General features: G+C 52.7%; 1 protein-coding gene across 1 annotated transcript; it reads left to right on the top strand.

Moving 5' to 3' along the window:
• Positions 1 to 16,829: 16,829 nt before the first annotated feature.
• Positions 16,830 to 19,286, top strand: Mesp2 (mesoderm posterior bHLH transcription factor 2). Its single transcript, XM_005088691.4, has 2 exons — positions 16,830 to 17,669; positions 18,380 to 19,286. Exons 1-2 carry the CDS (start codon positions 16,830 to 16,832, stop codon positions 18,647 to 18,649), a joined length of 1,110 nt encoding a protein of 369 aa, XP_005088748.3. The 3' UTR covers positions 18,650 to 19,286.
• The last annotated feature ends 6,549 nt before the right edge of the window (positions 19,287 to 25,835 follow it).

The following is a 25,835-nucleotide window of genomic DNA, read 5'->3' as shown; positions in this document are numbered from 1 at the left end:
CAGTTGGGGATGTGCTATACGCTGGGGCAGGGTGGAGTGTGCACAGTAGTCCCCCCAAGCAGGAGGGGTGAGAACACCTGAGTGTCCCAAACACCAGTTCCTGTGTGGTCGTGATTTTATAGAATAGGCAAAAATTGAGAAAACTCACTAAAACACCTTGTGTCTTAGTTCGAAACTACAGTAGATGCACATGGTTTAAAATGAAAAGGTATCCAGATCCAGAGCACAGCCAATCCCCTGACAGCTTCTGAGAGCACAGCCAATCCCCTGACAGCTTCTGAGAGCACAGCCAATCCCCTGACAGCCTGCTTCTGAGAGCACAGCCAATCCCCTGACAGCCTGCTTCTGAGAGCACAGCCAATCCCCTGACAGCTTCTGAGAGCACAGCCAATCCCCTGACAGCCTGCTTCTGAGAGCACAGCCAATCCCCTGACAGCCTGCTTCTGAGAGCACAGCCAATCCCCTGACAGCCTGCTTCTGAGAGCACAGCCAATCCCCTGACAGCCTGCTTCTGAGAGCACAGCCAATCCTCTGATGAGCCTGCTTCTGAGAAGCCTCTACCTGACTTGCTCCAGACCAGACTGGCATTGCTTCCTGTTAACAGTCTTTGAAGTGAAGTCTATTTTATTAGTACAAAGCTAGTCAGACACATTTGAACAGGAGTGGGGGACGCCACACTTTGTTGAAGATGCCGCACTTAACAAGTCTCAGATCTGAAACCTAACCGTTAACATTGAGCCCACAGAGGGATCCGGGACAGGCACGGGACTCGGTGAGTGGAGCAGGACGAGGTGGCGGTGAAGCAGACACAAGGATGTCACAAGAGACGGGCAGGATGGCAGGTCCTGTCTCAGCCCCATCCCCAAGTCTTGAGTCCTAACTCGCTGAAGTGACACGTGGATCCCCTCTCCCCTGTCCCCCTGTGGTCCCCGTGCTCTCTGGGAAACAACCTCAGGGGCCCAGCTGGTGAAGGGCAGTCAGAGCCTCCTGCCCCCTCCCTTTGATCTCCTTATCTGGCCACTGTCTTCAGTGGGCTCCTTGAGAGCTGCTTGGAGTTAATGAGTTCTCCAGGCCGTGCTGGCCCAAGCAGCCTCCCCGCTGGGCCAAGGCCTTCACACTTTGGGGCCTGTGTTTTGACAAGTGCCAGAGCCAGGGGCTTCTGCTCCCCCGCCCGAGCCTCCCCTGGTTGCCAATGTGTAAAGCTGGGAAAAGAGGCCTTGCCACCACCCCACCAAAACGGAGGTGAAAGTTCAAGCCTCAGACAGGCAGGGGGCAGGCAGGGTGGGGAGGGGGTGCTCTCAGGCTCAGGGTCCAACCTCAGCCTCCACGCTGGAGCCTGGGCTCCACACTCCCACCCGCTCTGCATCGAGAGCCCTCATTTCCCGGCCAGCCCTCTGACACAGGCCCTCTGACACAGCCCCTCTGACACAGGCCCTCTGACACAGCCCCTCTGACACAGGCCCTCTGACACAGCCCCTCTGACACAGCCCCTCTGACACAGGCCCTCTGACACAGCCCCCCTGACACAGGCCCTCTGACACAGCCCCTCTGACACAGCCCCCCTGACACAGGCCCTCTGACACAGCCCCTCTGACACAGGTGCTGTGCAAAACTGCCTTGCACCCCTAGTCTCCGGGGACCCTCAGATTCCCAGCAGGCCTCGCTTTACATCTCAGAGCCCCAGGCAGGACCACATGGGCCAGAAGTTTTGCAGGATGGTGACAGAGAATCCAGGAAAAGTAAGCCTCAGGTCCATAAGAGGGCTCACTAGGTACAGCTGCTTGTTTCCAAGTCAGGCAGCTGGGAGTCCAATCCCCAATCCTCAGGACCCACACGCTGTCCTTGACTGCCACCGGTACACCTACAAGTGTGTGTGTGTGTGTGTGTGTGTGTGTGTGTGTGTGTACAAACACCCCGTACATACAATAATGATAAATATTTTTAAAATCTCTTCAAAATAACGAAAGTACCTCCCCCAATTCAGACACAGGAGAGGCCCCAGAGAGTGGCCAGCTGCTCCCCTCCCTGGGACCTTCCCTCCTTGGGTCACAGATAGATGAGTCAGGATACATCTACTTAGAAGGCCCAGCAGCATCCCCCCCCTTCCCCATGGACCACCTCACAAGCTTGCCTGATAAGGCTCCTGAAGTTCCTGAGGCTCCCAAGGGAGTCCTGCCAACCAGACCCCCACCCGCCTCTCCTCACACCTTCCGCTCTTGGAGCCACTGAGCTGGCACACCATATGGAATAGATTATTCTGGACCTAGGGTAATCTGATTATCTGGTCATGGGCCAGCTGGGATGCTCAGCCAGTGGCAGCCACAGGCAGCAGAGGGTGATGAGGAGGGAGGGGGTGGGAAAAGGGGGAAGAGATTTGGCAGCCACCCCTCCCCACCCCCGGAAAAGCTCAAGAGGAAATGCCAGAAGCCCCGTGGGTCTGAGGATGGTTGATAAAACTGAGGGAGCAAGGACCACCTCTCTCTTCAGGGGTGTCATGTTTGTGATTCATGGCCTCATCCAGTTAAATTGGGGGTGGGTCTGAACCTTAGAGTGAGAACAGAAGAAATGAGATATAAAGGGATTAAGGATCTGAGCTAGCTTTCCCAAAGCAAAGACGCAAACACGTATGAATGCAGGAAATGAGTCGTTGACCCTGAGTTCCTCAATCTAAATGGATCAGGTACTCAGCCTGTGGAGCCCTCTGCTGGCTCCTGGGCGATCCTACATTCTTGCACTCCCAGATGCTGCCAGCAGAGGGAGATGTACAGCCACTTGCAAGCTGTTTGTGCTTTTATGACAAGGCCTCCCCCTCCCTAGGAAGCCAGAATGACCTCAAACTATACAACTTAGACAGGCCTCAGCTCTGGGAAATCCCTTCTGTTTCAGATTCCTGACTGCTGTAATTACAAGTATGAACCACTGAGGAAGCTGTAAACCTACCCAGGCCAGCCTTCCTCCAATCACTAGACTTTTGCTGGAACCGTATCTGAGGTTATGTTTTAAGCTGGGATGAGAGTTGGGAATCCGAGAGGATGCTCGTGCCTGTGGGATGGGCTGTGTGAAGCTGCCCGAAAACAAACAAACAATCAAACAAAAACATATTTATATGCGGCCAGCAAAGCCAGACAGGGCCCGGAGAAAGGGGAAGGGAGACCAGGAACACACAGTCCTAGACCCAGCTATGGCAGAGAAAGAGGCAGACTCGGTGGTGTTTGCCTGTAGTGCCAGCACTTGGGAGACAGATGCAGGAAGATCAGGGGTTCAAGGTCATGCTCAGCTACATAATCGGTCTGAGACCAGCCGGGGTGCCCTGTATTCAGACAAGCAAGCAAGCGAACAAATTGAAAGGTTTGCCCGAAGCTGAAATTCTTCCTATATATAGGCTGCCTGAGATTCTTTGTTCCCGCCAACCTGGGAGGATCCGCAGACCCAGTTCAACTACCAACGTGAGGGGTGAGGCTGTGGGGCTGGCTCCTCAGAGCCCCAGAACCCACTGCCTGAAGGTCATTACCCAGACAAGAGGAAGGTTTGGGGCACTCTAGTCCCTCCGTCCCCTCCCCCACCCACCCCACAGCAGTGAAGCACAAACACGGGGGGGGGAGGGAAGGGCTACGGGCAGGGGCAGGAGCTGGGCTCCCACACCAAGTTCCGGGGACACAAGACCCTCAGCTGGTTCTAAGGGCGTGTCTCAACAGCGCAGGTGCCTGGTTAAACCCAGGAAAGAACTAGAGAGTCCGCCATGTCATGGGCTGTAGGACAAGCAGGGGAAGGGGCTGGCACTTAGACCGGCCACACAATTAAGAAGGAGAAGGGCCTCATGGGGTCAGCACTTTGTCCTTAGAACCTAGGACTCCTTGACTCCTCAGAACTTCTTCTCCAAGACAAGTCCAAAGCAGGCCCTGGGCCTGACCCAGGAGATTTCTCCACCCCCGAGATTATGTCCTATCCCAGTCCCCGGGAGGGCAAGGGGCGGCCATGCTGGCTGCTGGCCTCACCACCACCTCTGGAGCTTGAGTGAGCTGGCGTTTCCCACGCACCTTTCCCAGCCTTTCTGAATGGGAACCTGTCCTGACAAGAAAGGGGCTTGCTGAGTGACAAGTTATTTAAGACTCCAGGTCCCAGCAAAGCCAAGACACTCCAACCCCGCAAGACAGCCCTGCACGCCTGCCTGTGACACTGTGTGTTCTGCAAGGGTTTGCAGTGTGCACGTGTGTAAGCGGGCAGACAGAATCCTCCAGGCCCATCCGGTTCTCTCGTGTCCTTCAACAGTAGGGATGTGGTCTCCAAACACGACACAGGCAGTTTGGCCACCAGGTAGAATACAGTGGCATAAACTGATGTAGTCACAGCTTTACCATGGGGTCTTAGGGACTATGTTGTACACACTGTTGGCTGTGCCATTACCATGTAGTACCTATGCTGGGGCGGGGGAGTAGGTCTGGGTTCAAATTTCAAGGGAGATATGAATCTTAATTTAATGTTTATTTTTCACAAGGAGACTCCATCTATATATTACTGACACAATTTTTAAGCTTTCCTTCTTTTTAATTTTTGATTTGTGCAATCTATTGTTCTTTTTTTTAAGATTTTACTTATTTACTATGTATATAGTCTTCTGACTGCATGCCAGCAAGGGGCACCAGATCTCATTCAAGGTGGTTGTGAGCCACCATGTGGTTGCTGGGAATTGAATTCAGGACCTCTGAAGAGCAGTCAACACTCTTTCTTATTTTGTTGTTTTGTTTTGTTTTTCCGAGACAGGGTTTCTCTGTATTGTTTTGGAGGCTGTCCTGGAACTCGCTCTGTAGACCAGGCTGGCCTTGAACTCACAGAGATCTGCCTGCCTCTACCTCCCGAGTGCTGGGATTAAAGGCGTGCGCCACCAATGCCCGGTGAGCAGTCAACACTCTTAACCACTCCAGCCCTCCTATTGTTCTTTTTTTAATGCAAGGCCTCACATGACCCAAGATGGCCTCACCAACACTCCTGATCCTCCTGGCTCTGCCTCCCAAATGCTGAGATTACAGATGTGTGTCGCCATGCCTGGCTCATGCGTACAATTTTAAATCATTTTTCAGGGCTGGGGGTAGAGCTCAGTGACAGAGTAATTTACCCAGTGTACATGGGGTTTCAGTTCCAATACCACATAAACTGGGTGTGGGGACTCACTGGGATCCCAGCACTGAGGGTCACCTCCAGCTACACAGGGGACTCAGAGCAAGCCTAGGATACTGAAGACCCTGTCTCAACACAAGCAAAGCCCAGTGTGCTCTGTATACTAGAGGGAGGGAGAGCAGGGACTCGGCAGACTGTGTGTTGATGTTCAGAGTCTCTATCCAAACAGTAAACACTGGGAAGGACTCAAGGGGCCCCCACAGGCGAATGGATGAAAATGCGGTCCAGACCTAGCGTGGAACATTACTCAGCCATAAAAAGGGTGGCGTGGGATACATGCTACAACCCGGATGAGCCTCAGAGACACGCTGCTGTGTGAACCCAGGCTGCCACCAAGGGCCAAGGTGGTGCAATCCCCTGACGGGGTATCCAGAGAGGGCAGGGGGCTACGGTGTGATCAGGGGGCAACGGGACACTTTTGTTGCTTAGTAGGGACCAGGCTCCTGTTTGAGTGATGAAAACAGTTTGGAGATAGAAGTGGTGGCAGCCTCGGCATCACAAGTCTAATTTATGTCATGGAACTGCCGCTCGGATGAGGCTTCCAAAGGGCTGCTCTCATCCTGTAAAGGGCTGCCCCTCACCCTGTAAAGAGATGACCCTCACCCTGTAAAGAGATGACCCTCACCCTGTAAAGAGATGACCCTCACCCTGTAAAGGGCTGCCCTCACCCTGTAAAGGGCTGCCCTCCTCACCCTGTAAAGGGCTGCTCTCATCCTGTAAAGGGCTGCCCTCCTCACCCTGTAAAGGGCTGCTCTCATCCTGTAAAGGGCTGCCCTCCTCACCCTGTAAAGGGCTGCCCTCATTCTGTAAAGGGCTGCCCTCATCCTGTAAAGGGCTGCCCTCACCCTGTAAAGGGCTGCCCTCCTCACCCTGTAAAGGGCCGCCCCTCACCCTGTAAAGGCCTCTCTCACATGACTGAGTCCTGGCATGGATGGGTGAGGCTCCAAAGTCCCACCCAGAAACAAAGACAGGGAAAAAGTATGTGACTGTGGGGGGTGTGTCTGTCTGTCTGTAGACAGAATGTCACTCTGTAGCCCAGGATCGACTCAGATTCACGGCAATCCTCCTGCCTCAGCCTCTTGGAGTGACAGACTTGGAAATTTTTAGGTTATAGATTCACATCTTTTTAAACTAAAAATGTAATATACAAAATATTGAATTGTGACTTCCATCTCAGTGCGCCTTTTACTTTTTCTTTTTCTGGAGAAATATAGGGTCATAAAGATGGCCCGGTAGGTGAAGGCACTTGCTGCCAAGACAGACGACCTAAGTTTGATCCCTGGAGTCCACATGGTGGAATGAGGGAACCAACTCCTGCAAATTGTCCCTCGACTTTCACACTCAAGCTGGGGCACGCCCCCAATAAATGAATGGATAAAATTTGAAAAAAGAATTTAATGCAAAAATATACTAGAACCTTACTTTTAAAAAAAAGCCAGGGTCTGCAGAGATGGCTCAGTCAGTAGGGGGACTGGCATTTGGTCCCCTAGAGCTCACAGAAAACACGAGGCGTGTCATCATGTACCCAACACTAGGGGAGTGAAGACAGGAGGAACCCCAGTCAGTCAGGCTAGCCGAATCTAAGAGTTCTGGATTCATTGAGAAATCCTGTCTCCAAACAGGATGGAGAAGCGATTGAGGAGGGGCAATGTCGGCCTGTGGCCTACACACACACACACACACACACACACACACACACACACACACACACACACACACACACACACACACGACGTGTGTCTCTAAGTATGGCAGTGAGGTGGAGGCAGAAGGGTCAGGAGTTCAAGGTCATTCCAGCATACACAGTGTTTGAGGCCAGCCTGAGGTACATGAGATCATGTTTTTAAAACAGAAAACAAATAAACCCAGCCGGGCATGGTGGCAAACACCGTTAGTCCCCGTAGCTAAGACTTAGAATTGAGAGGGGATGAGTAATGTCAGCACAGGCTGCAGGAGACGCTGTCCTAAACCAACCGACAGCAGCCAAGGAAGGCGCCGGCCGGGTCTCCCGGAGCCTGTGTCTGTGTGTTCGGTGCCGCCGCTGCTGTCCAGCAAGAGGTGAACTGCCTTTCCTTAGGATGCTGTGGTGACCACTGAGCTTCCCTCTGGGTGGGTAGGACTGGGGCCCGTGTTTTCCCCAGTGTTTTCTTGCTGCTCTGTAAGGAAGAGGGAAGGGAAAGGGAGGGCCTGGGAGAGGGGAAGGAAAGGGCAGACTCTGTAGCCCCTGCTGTCCAGCTAGGTGGACACCCCGTCTCCCACCCCGCCCTGTCCCGCCCTCGCCATTGCAACACTGGCGAGTGCCTAGTGCAAGTTCTGGCTCCTGTTTCACAGACGCTGTGGGTGAGGCTCAAACCCGCGCTCTGCTGGCCCTGGGTAGGAGCTGCCTCACTAGGCCTTGTTGCCCTGCCAGGCTTAGCCTTCTGGGCAGAGGAAGACGGAAGATGGGCTCCGGGCCGGGCTGTGGAACAGCTCCTTCAAGGCCTGTGACCCTGCCTCTCCTTGCTAACCCAGCCGGCAGCACTCACACCTTCAACAGAGGCTGCACTGGTCCTGGCCCAGACCTCCTGGATGCTGCCCTGCCCTGGCTCCAGCCAGCCCCTGCCTGGTGTAATCACAGTGTCCCCTTGCCCTGCCAACACCCCCACAAAACATCCTGTGGATCCCACTGCCTTCCTTCCTAAGATCGACTCCCCAGCCAGCCTGACCACAACACCTACCTCTCCCCACCCTGACCCAGGGATCCAGCACCCGGCCCTACCTGCCCGGCCGCAGACTTCCAGGTCTGTGTCATACTTTTTATTCTGTCAGCGACCACTCTCTTGTAGGAAATCCACACTCTCAGGCCGTCCCTTACCACGGAGCCCCGCCCTGGCTGCCTTCCTGATTTCCAGGCGCCTTGGACACCAAGTCACCCCCAGACTCAGAGCTGACCTCCTCCTGACTCAAGAGCTGCCCGTGTCCCTTAGCCCTGCCCTAGTGCAATAAACAGCTGTAACTCAAAGCCAGGCGCCACTGGGTTAGGATCTGGCTCTAGTGACCTTACGTGAGAGATGGCACCTCCATGGGCAAGAACAACACTGGGGTGAGCAGTGGGCTTCGAACTCAGAAGTGCTCAGACTAGGCTCTTCTGAGACCCTGGGGCGTCTCTGTGGCCTTGCCCTGGCGGCTGTCAGTTTCTGGGGCCCCCTATGACCCTGGTGGTGCTTTGCCAGACAAAGCCTTGGCAGGAGGCTTCTTAGGCTGTGCTCAGCATCAAACATCGTTCCCAGAAGAGGCTGACTCAGAGCCCATGGACACCTTCCATCTCTGGTCCAGGGACACAGCCCTGCCTTCACTCTGACTCTGCCCCAAGAATTCTCTGGGGCTGTGAGGAGCCTCTGCGCCTGTTTTGGAGGCCCTTGCACACTCCAGTTCCCAAGTTAACACCTTCTGCCCCGAGGGAGGCAGCCTTTCGTGTCAACAGGCAGCCAGAAGGTGTGAAGGCCGCCAGTGGCCTGGCCCAGGGGGAGCCCAGGCTGGCCCTCTCCACTGGCCAGTAATGAGAATACCACCCAGCCCCGCAGCCCCTGCCCAGCTGCTTGAGCTGTGCCCTCCTGCCCTCCCTCTTCCCACAGCCGGACACCCCGGGACTGGAGGGGGTGGGGGGGCTCGTGGGAGGAGACAGAGAAGCCAGACCTGTGTCAGAGGCCAGGCCTTACTATGGGTTCAGCTTTCTGGATCTGCTTCGAAATAAGCACAGCCATCAAGGGCAGGTTGGACCAGACACCTTACCCTCCAAACTCCACACACACATGCAAGCACACATGCGCACGCGCACACACACACACACACACACACACACACACACACACACACACAATGCTCCAACACACACCTCCATGGGGCCAGAAAGGAAGCGCATCCAGGTGATTTAGGTCACCCAGTGTGTGAGGCAGTGTTGAGAGGCTGACAGGGTGGTGGGCTGATGCCTGGTCTCCCTGCCGTCTAATGCAAGTGCAGCACACAGCGGGGTAGATGTCTGGGGGACTCGTGAAGACTAGAGGGCAAGACTCAGGCCTAGCTTGCTCGTGGGCTCCTGGGATTCCAGTACACAACTGAATACCTGACCTAGGCACACCTGTGTTCAGGGGACTGCTTGAGGGCACAGGCTGCAGGCGTGGGTCAGAATCCCACCCACAGCCGGAAGTAGTTCTGAGTCTCCGTTTCTAGTCTGGTCTGGTGTGGCGGGCTGGCCAGCACCTGCAGCTCTGACCTGGGTCCCTTGCCTCCCAGTGCCAACCTCACCTAAGCTAAACAGGCAAAAGTGACAGTGGTCTCATAGCCCCAGCCCTGATGACAGGCTCAGCTGGGTCACGAGCCCCAGGCACAGTCAGGGCAGGGTGGGGCAGGGTCAGGCGGAAGAGCAGAGAGACCTCTCGCTGCACACACCCGTCCTCTCTCTGGCTCTGGGGCTCTTCTCTGGAGGAATCTCAAATGCTGCCAGCCCACTAGTCTACTCTGTGAACTCGCTCTCCGTCACCTTCGGGGGCAGGACACCTTTTTCGTAAGTCTCTGGGCTGAAGCACTGGCTAAGAGCACTCACTACCTTGGTTCAGTTCCAGCCCCCACATGGTGGCTCACAACCCTCAATACTGAAGTCACAGATGGTCTCGAGCCACCATGGGGGGCTGGAAACGGAATGTCAGTCCTCTAGGACAGCAGCACGCATGTGCGCCTAACTACAGAGGCACCTCTGCAGCCCCTCCTCCGTCTAAGGCTTGCTTGGCTTCTGAGCTAGGCCTTTCCTCTGTAGCTCAGGCTGGGCTGCTGTCAGAACTAACTCCGGCACCCTCCATTTCAGTCTCCCCAGTGCTGAGGCTGCAGGTGTGAGAGTATGCCTTTTCTTGTTGGGCCCAACACCTCCAGATCCTTCAACTAGTTCTCTCGTGACCCAGCTTAGAGCCCTCCCTTCCTTGAGCAAAGGTTAGTCTGCAGGGCTCATCAACTGTGGTGTCTGGCATCACCCCTCACTGCCTGGGCAGCGGCAGCTTCACCTTCCTGGGTGAAGGCCCAGGCTTCTTGCCGATCCCAGCACAGCCTGGGGTTTGCTTCCATGCCCTTGACACCTGGAAGGCAGCCATCACAGCCTTCCCACGAGTGCAGCTTGCCTCTTACCCAATGCCTCCCGAACCTGAACTTCGGAGGGTGCAGGTGGTTCTGTGCACCCCATCTTATTGCAGCTGATGTGGGCAGGCAGGCCAGCCTGTCATGATGGCTTTGGGTTCTGGCTGGTAGCCATCATTTCCTGGTCTCACACTAAATTAGATCAAGTCACATCTTCGCTCAAGCCTGCCCGTGCCTGGGCTGTAGAGCCTGTGGCATGCCACTAGACACGTGTTCCAGGTGAAAGTGCCCCCATCATCTCCCAGAATGCTGACTCTGATGTGAGTTCACTTGAGCAAGCTGTACCCAGCTGACTTGGCCCCTCATCGATGAGGAAAGCCAAGCACACGTGCAAAATGTCAGCTTAACATGGTGACTTGTTTTCTTTCTGGGGCAGATGGTCTAGAAGCAACCTGTGTTGTCAATGACGGGGTTCCTATTGGCTAACCCATCCTCAGTGTGTGGTCTCTGCCCTTGAGATTGTCTTGGAATTATCTGAAGTCAGCTCAGGTTCCAGCCATTGCATAACTTTCAGGGAGGGGAAAAAATAGCAGGCAGGAATGTAGGGGGATAAGCACAGGATTGTACCTCTGTCTTGAGGCATTTTCCCAAGCCTGCGATACAAGCTAGTCAGGAGACTGAGGCAGGAGAATCGCAAGTTTGAGTCCATCCTAGGTAACATAGTAAGACCCCTGTTTTTTGTTTGATTTTTAAGTTCTCCCAGAAGACCTAGCCAGTGGAAACCACTGACACGAGGTTGGCCTTCCAGTGTGCAGGAGAAACCAGGGTATAAGCAGTCCTTACCACCACCCACAGCATCACAGGAAACAGGTTAGAGCAGAGGCAGTGTGGGTAATGAGCAGGGCCTGCTTCACTCCTGAAGCCCAGCACGTTGTACCAAGTCTGTTGACCTGGCCCAGCTGCTTCCTCCTCCCATCACAGGAAGAGCAGAGCCTGTGTGTCCAGGGTGCTGAGGCCCAGACCCCCACACAGCAGGGGAGATGACGAGGGACAGGAAGACCAGAGAGCCAGTCTCAGGCCTGCGGCAGACTCCAGCATGGTGAATGCCTGGTTCTAGGCACACCTGGGTTGAGGGGCCTGCTTGAGCGCTCCAGGGCTTCAGGGATACAGCAGATAGCACTGGTACCTGGGTCAGAACCCCACCCACAGCCGGAAGTAGTTCTGAGCCCCCATTTCTGGTCTGGTCTGGCCGGCTAGCAGCTACAGATGTGCATGTAGCTCAGGTGGCCACAGGACAATTGTGTGCTGAGGGTGTCCCCATGCCGGCTTCACAGAGGAAAAGGACTGGACATGGAAGGGATGGGAGTGTGGACCACGACCAGCACTTAGAGTTCCAGAGACCAGACCTTTCCCTCTGCCAGCGCTCACACAGAAGACACCAGCGTCCCCGTGGTCCCCTCTGCCCCTTGACCCACTCATTTGCTGCCCCTGAATGACTGCTAAGTGGAACATCAGCTGTGTGTTAAATGCTATGTTACTTCCCTCCAACAACTACCCTGAGACCAGAGCCCTCACCTCATAGAAGAAAAAAAAAAAAAAACTTAACTAAACTAAAGTTGAGCCAGGCATAGTAGTGAAAGCCTTTAAACCTAGCATTTAGGAGACAGAAAAATCCTGCCTCAAAAAAACTAAAAAAAAAAAAAAAGCTAAAGTTGAATAAACTCCCTAAATCCTACCAGCTCAAAATGGGTGTATCTGGGGCCCTAAACCAGACCCAACACCATAGCCCAAAGCAGTAACCCACACAGCCTTTTTGTACCAAACAGAGGCTTGTAAAAGATCAACTTTCCTGTTTACCTCTGCACAAATAAGGCTGGCACTTGTGTGCCCTGTGCTTCGGGGGTCTAGCTGAGGAGCCATGGTTCCTTACATCTTTTAGAAATATACCCTGAAGCCCTACAGACAGCCTAGGACCTGGGCTCCAGGGCGCACTCATACTGTAGCAGTGGGCCAGGTTAGCCCAGAGAGCAAAAGGTGCTATGTGCCGTGTTCAGGGCTCTGTGCTGCTGCTGTTAGGCTCCTGGTAAATCCCTTAGGCTGGCTCTACAGGTCGGGGGAGGGGTGGGAAAAAAAAGTCAGAAACTCAGAATTTTCTGGAGATTATATGGCCAGTTCACACATTGCATTCCACAACTGCATGTTTAGCTGTCCACACACCAGACAGAACCCTCACAAATAGATAGATAGATAGATAGATGATAGATAGATAGATGATAGATAGATAGATGAGAGATAGAGAGATGATAGATAGATAGATGATAGATAGATAGATGATAGATAGATAGATAGATAGATAGATAGATAGATAGATAGATAGATAGATAATAAGCGGTGGGATTTTTGTCTTGAGAGGCATGGGTTTGAAGCACCAAGAGAAACACTCGTCTGAAGTTTCAGGTGCCCGTTTCTGTGGCTCCGGGGACTGACCCGGGTCCGACCATGTGGGCCATTACTGAGCTGCATCCTGGTCCACCAGCCTAAAATTTCAGACGAACATGAAGATGTGGCGAGCCACAGCAGTAGGAAGAATTAACATTTAATGCTCCCTTTCACAGAAGGAAATTGTGGCTAATTGTATTTTTTCAAATAGCTAAGAGCGATGGCTAATACTTGTAATTCTACCACTCTGAAAGCTGAGGCAGGAACATTTTCAGGAGTTTGTAGCCAGCTTGATCTAAAAGATGCTGTCTCAAAAACATTAGAGCTGGGTGTGGTTTCATATGCTTGCAATCCCAGTCCTGAGAGGGGAGCATAAAAGTGTTGATACATATGGAGTTCAAGGATGGCCAGGTGGACTTGAGACCTCTCAAAAAAAAAAAAAAAAGATGTCAGGGTGGTATTAGTCTGGGAAATACAGTCAGTCATGAACGCTTTCAGGGCTGCTGTGACCTATTGGATGTGGTTTGAGTATGTCCCCACAGGTTCCTGAGTTAGAATTGTGATCCTCAGTGTGGCAGTGTTAAGAGGTAGTGGTGGCGCACACCTTTAATCCCAGCACTTTGGTAGGCAGAGGCAGGTGGATCTCTGAGAGTTCAAGGCCAGCCTGGTCTGCAGAGCAGGCTCCAGGACATCCAGGGCTACACAGAGAAACCCTGTCTTGAGAAATAAAAAAACAAAAAAGTGGTACAAAAACTGATCCATTGGCATCTTCTTGTAATGCCAACACTTGAGAGACAGAAGCAGGAGAACCAGTCTCAAGTCTAAGTTAAACCTGCTCTATGCATGAAGAATGTGGGGACTTTTAAGATGTGGTATTTCAGGCTGGAGAGATGACTCAACGGTCAAGAGCCCTGACTGGGGTTCAATTCCCAGCACCCACATGGCAGCTCACAACTGTCTGTAACTCCAATTCCAGGGGCCTAACATCCATGGCAAAACACCAACGTACATAAAATAAAGATAAATAAATTTTTAAAAGACATATGGTATCTCACAGAAGGTAGCTAGGTTGTTAGAAGGACCACTGTGTTTTCACAGGGCCACAAGCCAGTCAGTTCCTGCCAGAGATAGTTGTTATAAAAAAAACAAAAACAAAAACAAAAAACAGGCAAAACGGTGTGATAGAACAAACCTCTAATCCCAGCACTTGGAAGGCAGAGGCAGAGACAGACAGATCTCTGTGTGTTCAAGGCCAGCCTGTCTGGGGAAAAAGAAAAAAGAACATTTAAGAATTTTTTTAAATTAGCTTTTAGAAAATTCAAAACCTAACAGAGAAAGGAAGAGTTGATTTTGTTGAGTTGGTTTGTTTGGGGATGAAACTCGGGTTGTGCCACATCCCGGCAAAGGTCAACCACTGAGCTCATCCTGGGACCCGAAAGAAAAGGCCGGGTGTGGTGATGCAGGTGCGAGTTTGTGCTTAGCCTGGTCTACACAATGAGGTTTAGGACAGCTACATCGACATACTAGAGAGACCCTGTCTCAAAAAAGAGAAGACATTCGTGTCTTTCAGTTCTGGAGGCTGGGACATGCTGAAGCATGTGGTAAGGGCCTCACCCTATGGCAGAAGCCATCCCAAGTAAAGCAGAGTGGCCATGGTGGCAAGGCCCCGCCCTCTACCCTGTTGAGCGGGAGAATATTTCAACACAAGAGTTCCAGGGGACGGACCCAACACCTAGTCAGTACTGCATACTTCCTAAGGAGACCTGACTTCAGGAGTTCAGATGGATGCTGGGATTGAGCTACAAGACCATGGGTGACCACCTAGTGCTGTCAGTTTGGAGAGTCACAGGGCCTTGGGGGAGGGGTGATTTAATCAGGTTTCCATTTCTCACAGTGAAATAAAAAGCTAACTTTTAAAATAATAACTTTTACATGGCCACTGTTTACTTCAGGCTGTGCCAGTTAAATCAATTCTTGAAAGCGTTTTAAATGTATTTACTTTGTGCATATGAATATTTTGTTCATATGCATGTATGTATACCATGTGTTCCCATTGGGTCCTCTGGAGTTGGGGGTCACAGATGGTTGTAAGTTACTATTGGGTGCTGGAAGTCAAACCCAGGTCCCTTTGTAAGAACAAGTGCTCTTAACCATTGAGTCATCTCTCCAGCCCTCCCCCCTCTTTTTTTAAATGATTTATTTGCATTGGTGCATGTGTGTAAGGGTTTTGGATCCCTTGGAACTGAAATTACAGACAGTTGTGAGCTACCATGTGGGTGCTGGGGATTGAACCCAGGTCCTCTGGAAGAGCAGCCAGTGCTCTTAACCTCTGAGCCATCTCTCCAGTCTATCTTAAGCCTTCTTGTCACACTGACCTTGACTTACTGATTACTGACATGTTAAATTATATCATCCTTCTGTTCAAAAGTCGCAAAGGCCCTTGAGAATAAAATCGGACTCCTTGGCCTGGCTCCAGATGTGCTGGCCCTCAAGCCACCACCCCAGCAGCACCCTGCCACACCCCCACCATGCCTTTCCCGAATGCTCCATGCCCCCTCTCCATAAGCCATTAATGCGCTCGGTTCAAGGCCCAGCTGTAACTGCTCAGCCTCTGCGGCCACGGCCCAGCTGGCCCAGGTGCTCCCATTTAGCCCTTCCTGGAGATCATGCAGGACATGGGCGCCTTGTTTAAACCGTACTCGTCCATGAGGGGAACCTGTACATCGTACGTCGTATTACCTCAGTTATTTCTCGAAGCAGTCCTGGGAGTGGACACCCTACCTATTCCTGTTTTACCCACCGGAAGGACAAGCTCAGGCAGGTTAAACAAGCTAGTGCCCACAAATGCCTTGATATGCTAATACATGGGTTTTATTGGTTTTAGTCTCATGTAGCCCAGGCTGGCCTCAAACTTTCTATGTAACTTGGGATGGGCTTTGAACTCCTGACTCCCTTGCCTCTACCTCCCAAGTGCTTGCATTATACCCATGAGCCCCTACCCTGATGGCAGTTTCTGGGTTTTTGTTTTTGCTTTCTTTTTCTTTTTCTTTGTTTGGTTTTTTGAGACAGGGTTTCTCTGTATTGTCTTGGAGGCTGTCCTGGAACTCACTCTGCAGACCAGGCTGGCCTCGAACTCCTGAGTGCAGGGATTAAAGGTGTGTGCCACCAATGCTCGCCACTTTGGTTTTCTTTTCTGGTACAAGATCTTAGTGAGTAGTGCAGGCTGACCTTAGACACTGCCCCACCCTCCTCCTGCCTCAGGGGTCTCCTAAGTGCCCAATTACTGGTGCATGGCATCACACCTGACTTGTCAGTCCCTCTTTATAGGTGCCAGGTGCAATTAAGGCCCACTGTCAGCTCTTTCAGGACCATCCCTTGAGGCCAGAGGCTCAGAAGAATGAGATGGCTTCCAGGCCACACAAGGCACCCCCTTCCTCCTGTCTCCACGTCCCATTCTTTGCCTCCAGGCTGCTGGGCTCCATTTTTAGGGGGTAGAGATAGCTGTGGTCAATGAGCTTACTTTTCTTTCTTGGTGTCATCCAGCCAATTAGTAAAACTGTGGGGTCTGGGGAAACCCATAACATGTCCCGCAGCAGCTGTGGACAGATTCCTCTGGGCCGTCACTGGGCCAGTCCCAGGCAGCACACCGGAAAGCACTGGGTAGAAGTTACTACAATAGCTCATGGCAGGCCAGTGAGAAAGGGTGGACGCTCCTCAAGTGGGCCAGTGAAGTGTGCGAGGGGCAGCCGAGTGGCCAGCAGCCCGTGGACCTGCCAGCAGCCCGTGGACTGGGTGCCTGTGCACTCACCCTGCAGTGGCGGGCGGGCCGAGTGCGCACAGGGGCTCGGCGAGCTTAGCAGCTCCATCCAGATGCGAATTGTCCCTCCCACACTTCCCGGCAGCAGGGGCCTCAATTAGAGCCTTCGAGGGGTCAGAATCCACACCTCCGCAAATGGGCCCGCTTTCCCAGGGCCCCCTGCCCAGACCTTCCCTGGGCTCTGTGGGTTTTGACACCTCGCTGCAACCTGGCAGGGGGCCACCTCACACCTTTGGTCCAGATAAAAGCTAGGGCCTGGAGGTGACTGGTCCAGGTTCCCAGAGTCACACCGGCCATGGCCCAGTCACCTCCTCCTCCTCAGAGCCTCCCTGGCCTCGACCACTGGGTCTTCTCCCAGGGCTGGGGCTGGGCCCAGCACTCGGACTCCACGTCCCCGGCCTCATCCTCGGATTCATCCGGATCGTGTCCCTGCTACACCGCCCGCCGCCCCCCGCAGTCCGAGGGCCTGGCCCGCAGCCCGAGCAAAGCCCAGGCGGCCCCGACGGCGTCCCGACGTGCGCGCCCCGCGCCCGCAGGGGGACAGCGGCAGAGCGCCAGCGAGCGCGAAAAGCTGCGCATGCGCACGCTCGCCCGCGCGCTGCACGAGCTGCGCCGCTTCCTGCCGCCGTCCGTGGCGCCCGCCGGCCAGAGCCTGACCAAGATCGAGACGCTGCGCCTGGCCATCCGCTACATCGGGCACCTGTCGGCCGTGCTGGGCCTCAGCGAGGACAGTCTGCGGCGCAGGCGCCAGCGGAGTGCAGACACCGCGTCCTCGCACCGATGCCCTCTGTGCCCCGACGGCGGCGACCTCCCGCAGGCTCACGCGCTTGGCACTGGCCTGGGCTCAGCCATCAGTAGTGGGGTGGCCTGGGGGTCCCCGCCCGTTTGTCCCGGACCCCGAGTCTCGCCCGAAAACCTTGGGAGCAGGATCGCCAACGTGGATCCCTGGGTGACACCTCCTTATTGTCCCCAAGTACAGTCACCCTTGAGCCAGTCCCTAGGGAGAGCCCCTGACACCTCTCACTGGACACCACCCCAAGCCTATTCTGGCATGCAGACATCCCCAGAGCCTAGCAACAAGACCGGACTCTGGTCACCGTCCGCTGCTCCTGCAGAGCTGGCTGAAGTATACCAGGTAGGTCCCAGAGCCCCTGCCGCTCTCCCCAGGGAGGCCCCCAGGCTTGAGTCGGAAATAGAGCGGACAGGTGGTGTCTAGTCTGTAAGGGTCTCCTACCTTCCAGGTCCCAGGTGATCCGGTGAAAGGGAGGGTGGGAGGAGCCTTCCTGACAGCTGTAGAGCAAAAGCCCTGGGAAGTGAGAGCCCCTGCCTCAGTTGCCATCGCTGCGTGGGGAAGAGAGGATGGCCCTCGGATGTACACAGAGGCCAGGGTGGAAGGTGAGGGGCTGCACCAACAGGAAATTCTAAGTTCAGTGCAGGAGGAGTGAGGCCCAGGGGTATCGGCAGCACTTCCCGAGTTCTTCTGGAGTTGGTGACCAGTGTTTTCTTGGGCTGACTCATTCATAAGTGTCTTGTGGTCCATAAAAGGCCCTGTTAGTGGCTGAGTTTTGCTGAGCACTCACACTGTGCCTACACCTTACCTGTATCTGGTTATTCATCCCTGCTAATACAGCCTTATGAAGCATCAGCACTCCCATTTTGCAGGTGGGAAAACTGAGAGGAAGAGACGTCTCATAGCTAGTGAGTAGCAGAGCTAGGATTTGGAGGTTGGCAGTGTGTCTCCGGAACCAGGGTTCTGGTCCTCCCCGCCCCATCTAGACACCGCCAGCACACTCTGGGGAAACAGGCAAGTTTGAGACCTCCAAGCCCTCCTTGTTTCTCTTGCAGAGTCTTTCCGTGTCTCCAGAGCCCTGCCTGTCCCTGGAAAGTCCACCCCTCCTGCACCGTCCTGCATGCCAGAGACTACAGCCTCAACCTCAGTGGGTCTGCTGGGGCCACAGTGCAGAGGCCCTCTCCAGCTCCAGGGACCCGGGTTCCAGCCCCGCCCCCCAGCTCCCTGCGGCCAGCCCCATCCCAACCTCAGACCTGCAGCTCAGTGGCTGCCCCGAACTTTGGCAGGAAGACCTGGAAGGACCCCCTCTGAATATCTTCTACTAGTGGCCTTGCCTGCACCCTGTCGGTGTGGGGTCGGGCTGACTGGGAGTGCCTTCATCTAACTCGTCTGTGACATTCTGAGCTCTCCTTGGCCATGGATTCCTTTGCCCAGGTGATGGCCTTCATGGAAACTGTCTGGAACAGATAGTAGTGGGTACCTTCCCTGACTGGAGGGCAGTGCCCTCTACTGCTAGGTATCCTTGTCTCTAGCCAACTCTCAACCTCCCCGGTACTGCAGCCCTTTAAGACAGGTCCTCACGTTCTGGAGACTCCCAACCATAAAATTATTTTCACTGCCACTTGATAACTGTAATTTTGCTACTGTTATGAATCATAATGTAAATATTTGTTTTTAATGTAAACAGCTACTCCATAACTGTAATTTTGCTACTGTTAGGAATCACAATGTAAGAATCTGTGTTTTGCGATGGTCTTGGGGGACCCCTGTGAAAGGGTCGTTCAACCCCCAGGTTGAGAACTGCTGTTCTAAAGGCTCAAAGCCCTGTGGAGTCTAAGCTGCTCTCAGAGTGGGGTGGCCTAGGTCTGGGCGATAGATCACGTCCAAGCCCTACTTGCTGGTGACAAGCTGCCCAGAGTCTTATATGCTTGTTTTGTAATTAAAAAGAAAAGCCAACAAAAATGTGTTTGCTTCTGATTTTCGTTCATCAGCATACATTTTCCTTGCTCTTTTAAAAGGAAGTGTTTCTGTTGAGTAGGGGACAAGCCTACCACGCCTCCCCTTCTGCGATCCAGACCTGCCAAGGTTGACATGAGTTTCAGCTTATCAGTTTGACAGTGTTGGCTGTGCCTGGGTACAGGGGCCAGGAGCTCCTGGCCTTCAGTGATAGGCGGCTGAACCTTCAGGATATAATTTTAAAAGGGAACAATAGCTTTGGTTCCTAGCTCTGGAGAGTCTAGTCTAGATGAGTTGCTGTCGACCTCGTGAAGACAGATCATCACAAGAATGCATGGCAGGCCGGGCGTTGGTGGCGCACGCCTTTAATCCCAGCACTCGGGAGGCAGAGGCAGGCGGATCTCTGTGAGTTCGAGGCCAGCCTGGTCTACAAGAGCTAGTTCCAGGACAGCCTCCAAAGCCACAGAGAAACCCTGTCTCGAAAAACCAAAAAACAAAAAACCAAAAAAAAAAAGAATGCATGGCAGGGCAGAACACTCGCTCCAGGAACCTAGAAGCCAAGAGAGGCAGCCAAAGGTCCTCTAGCAAGACCTCACCATCCCGAGCACCACGCCTTCCAATGGGCCTGGGAGGGCACGTGCAAAATCTAAATCATAACCTCAGTTCTAAGGGGACTCCATTGAACCTGATGTTCTGTGCCAGTGAAAAATTATTCCCCGACAAATCAGGTCAATTACAGGGAGACCCATATTCAGTACCTAGGTTATAAGCACAAATGTAAAGATGAGGATTGTACAGGGGCATGGGGGCCATTTCATTGCCCAGTTACTAAACCATCAATCCTGTTGCTTGCATTTGGCCATCTTCAGTAAGTCTAACAGGCTTCCTGAAGGATGTGATGACCTACTAGGGCTGAGGACGTAGCTCAGTTGGTACAGTGCTAGCTTCACATGCAGAAGGCCCTGGGTTCAATCCCCAATACTACATGAAACTGGGCATGGTGGTACACACCTGTAATCACGGCACTAGGGAGATGGAGGCAGGAGAATCATCCTCTGCTACTTAGCAAGTTCAAGGCTATCGCGGCATGCATCAGACTCTGGATCATCAGAACAAGTCACAAAGCAGCCTAGGTGGAGAAAGGGAAATGAGGAAACTGTTGATTTCCTGTCCAGGATCTTGGCCATGCCTAGAGCCATCCATTTGTGGGGACCCTGGTCCTATATGGCAGCCCATTGTCTGTTGACATACCCTTAGGCAAGTCACTCCTTGTCGGTGCAAGCTTGTGTCCTGCCAGCGGTTCCCAAATAAACACACTGAGGCTTATACTAATTACAAATGCTCAGCCAATAGCTCAGGCTTGTTACCAGCTAACTCTTACATTTAAATAAACCCATATTTCTAATCTATGCTCTGTCACGTGACTCGATATCTCTTCTCAGTATGGCATGGTCATCTTATTTCTCTCTGCATCTGCTGGTGACTCTGACTTCACCTGTATTCCTCCCAGCATTCTCAGTTTGGCTCTGCCGCCTAAATTTATCCTGATCAGTTATTGGCCAGTCAGCTTCTTTATTAAACCAAACATAGTGACATTATCACACAGTGAAAAGGAATATTCCACACTTTCTCTCTGAGACTCAGCTTCCCCCCTCCTAAAGGAAGAACTGGCTTAGGTGATTATTATAGGTGTATTCTCTCTCTCTTTCCTCTCTCTCTCTCTCTCTCTCTCTCTCTCTCTCTCTCTCTCTCTCTCTGTCTCTGTCTCTCTGTCTCTGTCTCTGTCTCTCTGTCTCTGTCTCTGTCTCTCTCTGTCTCTGTCTCTCTTTCCTCTCTCTCTGTCTCTGTCTCTGTGTCTCTGTCTCTCTGTCTCTCTCTGTCTCTCTCTGTCTCTGTCTCTCTCTGTCTCTCTCTCTCTGTCTCTGTCTCTCTCTGTCTCTGTCTCTCTCTGTCTCTGTCTCTCTCTGTCTCTCTCTCTGTCTCTGTCTCTGTCTCTCTCTCTCTCTCTCTCTCTCTCTCTCTCTCTCTCTGTCTCTCTCTCCTGTCAGAAGTAGTCTAGTTCAGGGTGGGAGGAAGAACTGTGGTTGGAATGTAAAATGAAATTTAAAAGAATAAAAAATGGTCTAGTTCCAACTTCAGGGTCTGACAGTCCTTAAGGACTGTCACTAATCCTGGAGAGATGAGAAATGTCTATAGCACACACACATATGCACACACATGCATGTACTTGTGTGTGTGCACACACAAGCACACTCACACACAGGATCCACTTACTTCAATGCACACTACATTCGACCCTTCCTTGCTGAGTAATTGTGGGTGAGCAATGGAACTCCTTTGAGTCTGTTTCTGCAAATGTGTAGAGGAGATCATAGTAGACCCCACCTGCCCTTCAGGGTTCCTATACTTGGCACATGATGGCTGCTCAAGGGACGTAGTAGCTGAGTAGGGTCACAGCACCTAGGACCCAATCAGGTGACTCCCACAGTACTGAGCCATCTGGGCACAGCACCCCACTTAGAGAGGAACTTTGAGGTCCAGACAAGATTGAACACAATAGTTATTTCTTGCTCCTTCATTTTCCAGTTGAGTAAAGAGATCTAGGGAGAAAAGCAACTTTCCATCACTGCCCCTCCTCCCCAAGAGGACACAGGTCTTGGTGCCACTAGATCCCCCCCCCCAAGGCAGAACCAGACAAGCGCCAAAGCTTCCTATGACTCCTACTTGCCTAGGATGAGCTCCCTAAGGATCAGAGAGAGACCATCCAGGCCACAGTCCCCAGCACCAAGGCCCACAGGGCACTGGGGACTTCTCCCACAACCAGCTGCAACAGAAAATGAGCTCCTCTGGAGTTTGGCAGCCTCAGTCCCCAGCTCCCTTCCATGTGTTCCTTGAAGGCCACCACCTATGCGGACCAAGCACCTCAATCAACCCAACCAATCACCTGTCTGCAATTTCCTGGCAGGCTAGACAGCCTGGTGCTCCTGGAATAACAAAAGCCAGCTCAAGTAACTTGCCTCCTTTTGCCCCTAGAAGCAGGCAGGCTCCACCCTGCCTCTCAAAGCTGTAACTCCACCCTGCACCCCCTCCCATCCCTTGCAAGAGGTTGAGGCTCAGACTCAAGGCTGCAGTAAAGATGAACTGAGCTAGCTGGGTTCAGCCCTCACCTTCAGATGCTATTCTGTTATCACTGGGGCTGCGGCTGTCTACTGGAAGCATCCTCATCCCTGCTGGCAATGGAGAGTCCATCCCCTGGCAGGCAGAGGCTGGACAGGCAGTTGGCATCCTGCATTCTAGCTGGTTTCTGCTCTGGAACCCTGACTAAGCTCCTGTGGGCAAGGCTTTTGGCTCTGGGTACCTTGACCGCATCTCAGGAGACTGTCATCTTCCAGCCACACAGGGCCTTGAGAATGCCAGCATTTTAAGGAGACAGGGAACAGGAGCTTGTAAATGTGGATGTCACAGACTCTGGCTCAGCTCCAAGCAAAGGAGAGGCTACCACTAACTGTGACGACAGAGTCCCAGGCCAGCGTCCCTGCCAGTCACGACTTGAGCTGTCGGACCTCAGCCACCTTAACTGTAATACTGAGCTGTGTAGCTCCGCAGTGCAGCAAACCTGCCAGGCACTAGGTTTGATTCACAGAACTGAAAAAAGTCAAATTTAAAAAACAAAACTCTGAGGTTAAGATAGTCTGTGATCACTTAGCATCAGCTAAGAAAGAGAATGCTGGTAGATTTCTCTTTGGTAAGCCAATTCTCCCTGTGATATCCACAGGGACTCAAAATGGTGAGACCCACCCTTCCCCCCAGCTGACTGCCAGAAGGTCAAGTGCCAGCCATGGATGCTGGGTACTGGCGACAGGAAGGGTTGGTGCAGAGAGAAGGAGCCCAGACATTTAATCTAGGGCAGCCCAGGGAGCCCCGGCAGGGCCCCTCACCAAGGCTGGCCACAGGATCTTGCCCCTCCTCGCCCTTTGATATGCAGATAGAGGGGGAGAAGTCGGCAGCTTTCCCACCCCAGCACCTACCACCCCCTTCTCACTTGGGAAGGAGGGCTGCTTGGAGTCAGGTGAAGCTACTTGCTTTGTAGCTAAGAATGACCTTGAACTCCCGTTTCGCCTGCCCCTGTGTCAAAAAGTCAACCCGAAAGCTCAGTCGACTGTGTCTGCTGCACGGGCTTGACGAGTGACTTCAGATACCCTCATAAGGTAGAGAACACCCAGGAAGACACCGTGGTGGACTTCTGGCCTCCACACATGTGGGTACACATTGCACACATGTACACACGTACACATATCCATATGAAGACAGCGAAGAAGATGTTAGCTGTGGTATGTCCGATGCCACCCGCATTCAATCCCAGCACTCAGGAAGCAGAGGCAGGCAGATTTCTGTGAGTTCAAGGCCAGCCTGGTTTATATATAGAGGCCATCCAGGGCTATACATTAATTAATTAGTTTTTAATTAAAGTTTTAAAAAGATTCCTGTTGGGAAGTAACGTTCGTGGGTAATAATTGATGCCCCAAGATCCCTTGTAGCTGTCAGTCACCTTTTTTTCCTCTTGAGGCCATCCAGCAGGGCCTGGTAGGGCTGAGGCTGTGTGAACTTCCTACAGCCCGGCTCTGCCACTGTTTTTGCTGAAAAGAACTAACTCCTCACTTGGGACCCCACAGTAACAAGGGAATAAAAGCCTGATAGCTCTGCCTGCCTTCTCAGTCTCCTTTTTCTTAAAGCTGTGAGACCAGACAAACATGAGGATCCCCGTCCAGCACCCACGTGTACCGCTAGTCCCAGTGGTGGGAACCAGTAACCCCAGCTCTGGAAGCGGGAGACAGGAGGGTCTGCAGGGCTCATAGGCGAGCTCCGGGTCCGTGAGGGACTCTGTCTCACAAAAAATAAATAAGACAGGCAGAGGTGGCACACGCCTTTTATCCCAGCCCTCAGGAAGACAGAGGCAGGCGGATCTCTGTGAGTTCTAAGCCAATCTGGTCTACAGAAGACAGCCAGAGCTGTTTTACATAGAAAGCTTGTCTTGAAAAAAACCCGGATAAATGAATAGGTGGAGAGTGATAGGGGAAGACTACTTTTGGCCTTCCCACACACCCGCACACACGCAAGGATGTACACATGCAGATATGCCATCCCAAGACACAAATAAAAGTGATAGGAGCACAGACAGATGACTCAGGGGCCTTGTAAACCTGGCGACCTGAGTGTGATCCCTGGAACCCAAGTAAAGGTGGAAGGAGAGAACTAACTCCACAATGCTGTCCTCTGACCCCACACGAGTGCCAAGATGTGAGTGACCGAACTCTGCCCATGGGTATATTAGCCACTCAAGCATCTGTCTAAATGGGGGGTGTCTGAACTATCTCATCTCTCTTCAAGGCTGGAAGATCAATGAGTATCAGAGGCATCTTACCCTCGGCTTTTTACAATGTCCATCCCGTTCCCAAACCCTAAGAAGGCACCACAGAGAATCCAGTCAGGGTCCTAACCCTGCAGTCACAGGCAATCAACCCAGAGGGGAACAGTCCTTACGCAGGCCAGCTTGTTCCTCTCTAGCACAAAGGACTTCTGGGGTCATCTAGAACTGGAAGAAATGATGATCCCCGTACAATACCTACACTAAGACTACTTAATTATGAATGGCTCCCTGCTGCCTCCTGCCCCAATTCTTTCCATTGGTTTCCTCCTGAAGCCTGTGACAGAGATGGACTTGGGAGGCACTGGCCTCCTGTATTTGTACTGCTCAGTATGCTTATCATGCTTATTATGTCTGTGTGTGTGTGTGTATGTGTGTGTGTGTGTGTGTGTGTCCCTCCCCCTCTCTCCCTCCCTCCCTCCTCAGGGTTTCCCTAGGCTGGTCTTGATGGGGATGTCCTTCTGTACACTGTGAATATATATTTCTCTTATTGGTTGATGAGTAAAGTTGTTCGGCCAATGGACAGGCAGGACGTAGTCAGGCAGGAAGTAGAGGTGGGGCTACCAGACTAGGAGAATTCTGGGAAGAGGAACACAGAGAGTGAGTCTCGGGGGAGATGCCATGTAGCCGACGAAGGAGTAACTTGCTGGAACATTACAGGTAAGCCACAGACTCATGGCAGTGCATGGTTTAATAGAAACGGGTTAATAATTAAGAGAGAGCTAACCAGTAAGAAGCCTAAGCCACCGGCCAAACAATTTATGATTAATATAAGCCTCTGTGTATTTATTTGGGACTTGACAGCTGCAGGACCAGGTGGGAGAGAAACCTCCATGCACTTGTGGCCCCCAGTGTAAAGTACGAGCCCAGGACTCTGAGACTGAGAGTCCCATGCTCTACCGACTGTTAGCCATGCCAGCTAGCCACCATCTGGACTCCAACTCCTGACCCTTCTGCCTCTGTCTGCTGGGAACGAGCGTGCCCACTGTGCCTGGCTTGCTCATCTTTCTGATTTGCACATTGACACGGGCAACCCAGCCTGGTGCGGGACTGACAGAACTGTGGCTTTTGTGTTTATCTGCTATTCCCAGGGATCGGTGTGTGTCGGGCACAAGAGGCCGTCCTCATCT

The sequence above is a fragment of the Mesocricetus auratus genome, unplaced genomic scaffold (genome assembly GCF_017639785.1).
Source record: "Mesocricetus auratus isolate SY011 unplaced genomic scaffold, BCM_Maur_2.0 Super-Scaffold_4256, whole genome shotgun sequence".
Taxonomy (NCBI): Eukaryota; Metazoa; Chordata; class Mammalia; order Rodentia; family Cricetidae; genus Mesocricetus; species Mesocricetus auratus.
The sequence above is the reverse complement of the archived record's forward strand: the minus strand, read 5'-3'. Positions and strand labels throughout refer to the sequence as shown.

Coding starts and splice junctions, on each gene's coding strand:
- Mesp2 (XM_005088691.4), top strand. CDS start 16,830: ATGGCCCAGTCACCTCCTCCTCCTCAGAGCCTCCCTGGCCTCGACCAC. Junction 17,670..18,379: donor AGCTGGCTGAAGTATACCAG/GTAGGTCCCAGA, acceptor TTTCTCTTGCAG/AGTCTTTCCGTGTCTCCAGA.